The 3,789-nt window shown below is 57.9% G+C and overlaps 1 protein-coding gene across 1 annotated transcript in view; it reads right to left on the bottom strand.

The window, feature by feature from the left end:
- Nucleotides 1–3,789, bottom strand: part of PPP1R37 (protein phosphatase 1 regulatory subunit 37) — a 40,356-nt gene that overhangs the window by 35,514 nt on the left and 1,053 nt on the right. The window contains exon 3 of the mRNA XM_006911859.2: nucleotides 3,639–3,783. Within this exon, the coding sequence (XP_006911921.1) occupies nucleotides 3,639–3,783 (145 nt within the window). The remainder of the gene's footprint in view (nucleotides 1–3,638; nucleotides 3,784–3,789) is intronic.

The raw sequence follows: 3,789 nt of genomic DNA, 5'->3' as shown, positions 1-3,789 counted from the left end.
CGGGAGGAGGGGGATGCAGCCAGCTAGCCCCTCCTCTGCTGTGCCCACTTCCACCCCCACCCCAGGGAGCGCAGAGTTCCTGTGTGCCCAGCCTGGCCACTCACAATTCCCACCCCTCCCCGTCCCCAAGCTTCACTTCCCAGTCACAAGCAAGCGGGGAGGCTCATCCCATCCGCTCAAACATCTGGGTGGTCAGCAGGGCACTGATGACTATTTCACAGATGAGGGAACAAACAAGCTCAGCGAGGAGTCCCTTGCCGGAGGCCACAGCAGGCCGCTGGCAGCGCACTCTGGCCAGATGGGTCTCAGGTCTGGCCTGGACTCACCCTCCCACAACGGTTGCACGCATGCCCACTAGTGCTCATCAGCCATGACCACTGCATGCTCTTCGAGGGGCCAAGGACAGACGATGTCTGCTATCCCGTTCTGGTAGGGGGAGAGACCTCCAACGTGAAGGCAAACACCATAACATCAGACGGCCATTCGTGGGACCGGGGAAACACGGAAGGCCCTAACACCGTGTGAGACGGGAGAGGAGGTCCCTGTGCTCGCTGGGAGGCCTGGGATCCTCCCTCACAACCTCCCTCCTCCAGGAAGTCCCCAACACGTGACCTCTGGCGAGGCCTGAGGACGGACAGCCCCAGGGCTCCCACCCCTCCTCCAGCCCAGCCAGAGGCTCTGTCCCCCCTGGTACCGCTTTCTCCCCACGGGGGTCGCCCCTGCACCTCCCGGCCTAGGCCACTGCTCCATCTGAGACGGAAGAACAGCTTCGAATGACGGTTCTCCCAATTTGAACCTGCCAACTCCTCCCTCACCCTCGGCCTTGGAGTCATGTCACCACGGCAGGCCTCAGAACGACTCCTCCATCATCCTTCCCACTGGGTCCGCAGCTCAAACGACACCTGCTGCGGGTGCTTTCCCACGGCCTACAGACCAACTCCAGCAAAGCTTCCGCCCTTACCTCCAAGGCCATCGACTCCTCCCTGCAGCCCCGGCCCTTTGGCCTCTCAACCAGGTAGCCCCTTCGCCCAGCCAGGTAGCCCCTTCCTCTCCTACGGCCTGGCAAGCCTCCGCCTTGCTGGTCCCAGGCCGGCCAACACCTCCACTGCCCTCCCCAGGCACAGAGGCTAGCCACCTGCTCCTCAGCTTTGACAGGCCCTCCAATTTCCTGTCCTGCAAATCTCATTGTCCAAACTCGCCCACTTCACCAAGGCCCCCCTTCCCCTGGGCCCAGGATCACCCAACTCCTTCACTGCCAGGCCAACTCCGCCACCCTCTTCCCAGCAGAGACCGACCAACTCTTCCAGCCCATAACTTGACCCGTTTCTCCATGGCATCGCCTCTCCACCTCAAACCCACTGACTCCCCCCGAGTGTGAGTCCTGACCAGTCCTCGCAGTCCCCCTCTCGACCCTCAAGGACGAGGGACGCCCCCAGCCGGTAAGCGCGCGCCACCTCCACCCCAGGGCAGACCAATCAGCGGCCGTCGTCTCGGCCCCTCCCAGTCCTCTCAAACTCCTCCGCTGCCCGTGCAACACGAACAAAAGCGAATCTGTCTGGGGAACAGCAGCTGCTATTTATGTGGCAGGAACTTACAAGGACTATCTTATTTAATCCTTGCGACTACCTCATGGTAGAAATTAGCACCTCCATTTGCAAAGAAAGAAACGGCAGGCTTGGAGAGGAGAAATGGCTTGCTCGAAGCCAGACAGCTGGTTGCGCACAGCCGCTCCTCTGAGAACCTGCAGACCAGAAACTTTACCCGACCCCACTCTGTGCCCAACTCTCCAACTGCCCCACCGCGACCCTCCGGCCCACAAACCGCCCATCTTCCCTTCCCATCGCCCCAGGCTCACTGACCACCATCTCTGCCTCTTTTCTGGAAGCTTGTGAAGCAGAAACAACCAGGCCCCAACCCCATGAGCCAACTCTTCTAGACTGGCCCCCAAAATGACCAGTATCACCGAATATCACCCCTAAAATGACCAACAATAACCGCAACTTCACGAAGGCTCATCCTGGCCAATCACGTTTCATATACAATCTTAATTAGTCCTCTCTTAAGCCCTGTGGCATGGGTATCATCGCACACTTTACAGATGGGAAAACTGAGGCTCAGAGGAGTTAGGTAACCAGCCTGGGGTCACGAAGTGGGTAAATGGGAGTCAGGATTTGAACTTGAGCCTCTGCTCTTCAGCAGCCTCCTCTGCCTGTTCAGGCCTTTCCCCCTTCCTGCTCTGAACTCCCTGGAATGGATCCGTGCTACAGCCAGGGCCCACGCTGACTCTCCCCTTCCTCAGCCCCGGTCTCCCAAACCCTCCAAGCCCAAAGTGACCACCTATCCCTGAGGCCTAGAGCCCAAAGACTTGGCTGGCTCCCAACGCCAAGAATTGTAAACTAACCCCCAGCTCTTTAACAATAACCAGCCACACTGGCATTTATGGTGGGTTCCCTGTGTGTTCAGCTTCCAGTTACCATGTTTCCCACTCGCAGGGCAAAGCCACCAACTCCTCCACGGCCCACAGACTAGCAAGTCCCTCCTCTTTCCCCAGGGCCAGCGGACCAACTTCTACACGGAGCCAAGAGCAGTGTGCTCCCTCTCTTTGTGGGCTCCATCTCAGCAAGACTGATAAGACTTCTCCAGCTCAGGAACAGACTCGATGCTGCCATCCGTCTCCGGAGGACGTCCCACCTCCCCAGCCCTATGTGCAAAACGCTCCTCCGGCTGCCCTTTCAGTCCCAAGAGTGACCTGCCCTTCTCCAGGGGACCTATAATCATCCATGAATCTGCTTCCTCTCCCAACACCTCGAGCCACCGAACTTCTTCAATGTCCTCATTTCTACTGACCAGCAACTCCAATTCCCCAACCCTTTCTCAGGGGTAAAAAAAAAAAAAAAAAAGATCCTTCTATAGCCAAGCCCCAAGATCGCTTGGCTCCTGAATGACTGCTAATGTTCTGCTTCCCTTTTGGGGGAGAAGAGGAGGCATGCAGTGACTTTTCTTCTTCTTACTGCCAAGATCTAACACCTCCTCTATCTCACCCACCCCCAGCTGACCACCACCTCTGCTCCTTTTCTGGGAGTTTGTTTACCTTGCCTCCCTCTTCCAAACCCCAGGATTTACCCACTCTACAGCCATAGTCCACGTTTTTTCCAATGCCTCCTTTAGCCAAGAAAGTAGGCAACATGGCTACTCTTTGTTCAAAGGCTCGCGGACCAGGAACTTACACTTCTTTCCATCTCCAGGCCCATCAAACTCCTCCAACCGCCCTTTCGGCGCCAATGGTGACCCATTCTTCCTCCCCTGACTGCTCTCTATCCTCTGGGGGAACTCTGAACTCAAAGGCTACCGCCTTCCCAATCTCCCAAGCCACCAAACTTCTTTAATTGCTCATCTTTTTAATTCTTAAAACGATCACATTCAGCATCCCTTGGGGCGGGGAGGGGGTGAGCATAAACTAGCTACTTTTCACCTTCCCCTACCCAAGAGCCACCCCCTAACACTATCCAGCTCTAAACTGACGACCGCCTCTTTAAATCATCACTAGGTGCAACTTATGGAGCACCACCTCCGTACTGGGCGCTGCACCAACTCCCAAGACCCCCGCGAGCCCGCCCCCGCGCCCCAGCTGTAGCTACCGTGTCTCCAGGGGTCTTTGGGCTCCACTGCTCCGGACACGATATCCTCGTCGGAGGGGAACGTGACGCGCTTGGCCGCAGCCTTGAGGCGCCCGTCGGCCGGGGGCGATGCGGGACTGGGAGACCGGGCCTCGGCGGGGGCCCCCTCGGC

This window comes from Pteropus alecto, unplaced genomic scaffold (genome assembly GCF_000325575.1).
Source record: "Pteropus alecto unplaced genomic scaffold, ASM32557v1 scaffold194, whole genome shotgun sequence".
NCBI classification, from domain to species: Eukaryota; Metazoa; Chordata; class Mammalia; order Chiroptera; family Pteropodidae; genus Pteropus; species Pteropus alecto.
Note: the sequence above shows the minus strand (reverse complement) of the source record. Positions and strands in the feature narration are given on the sequence as shown.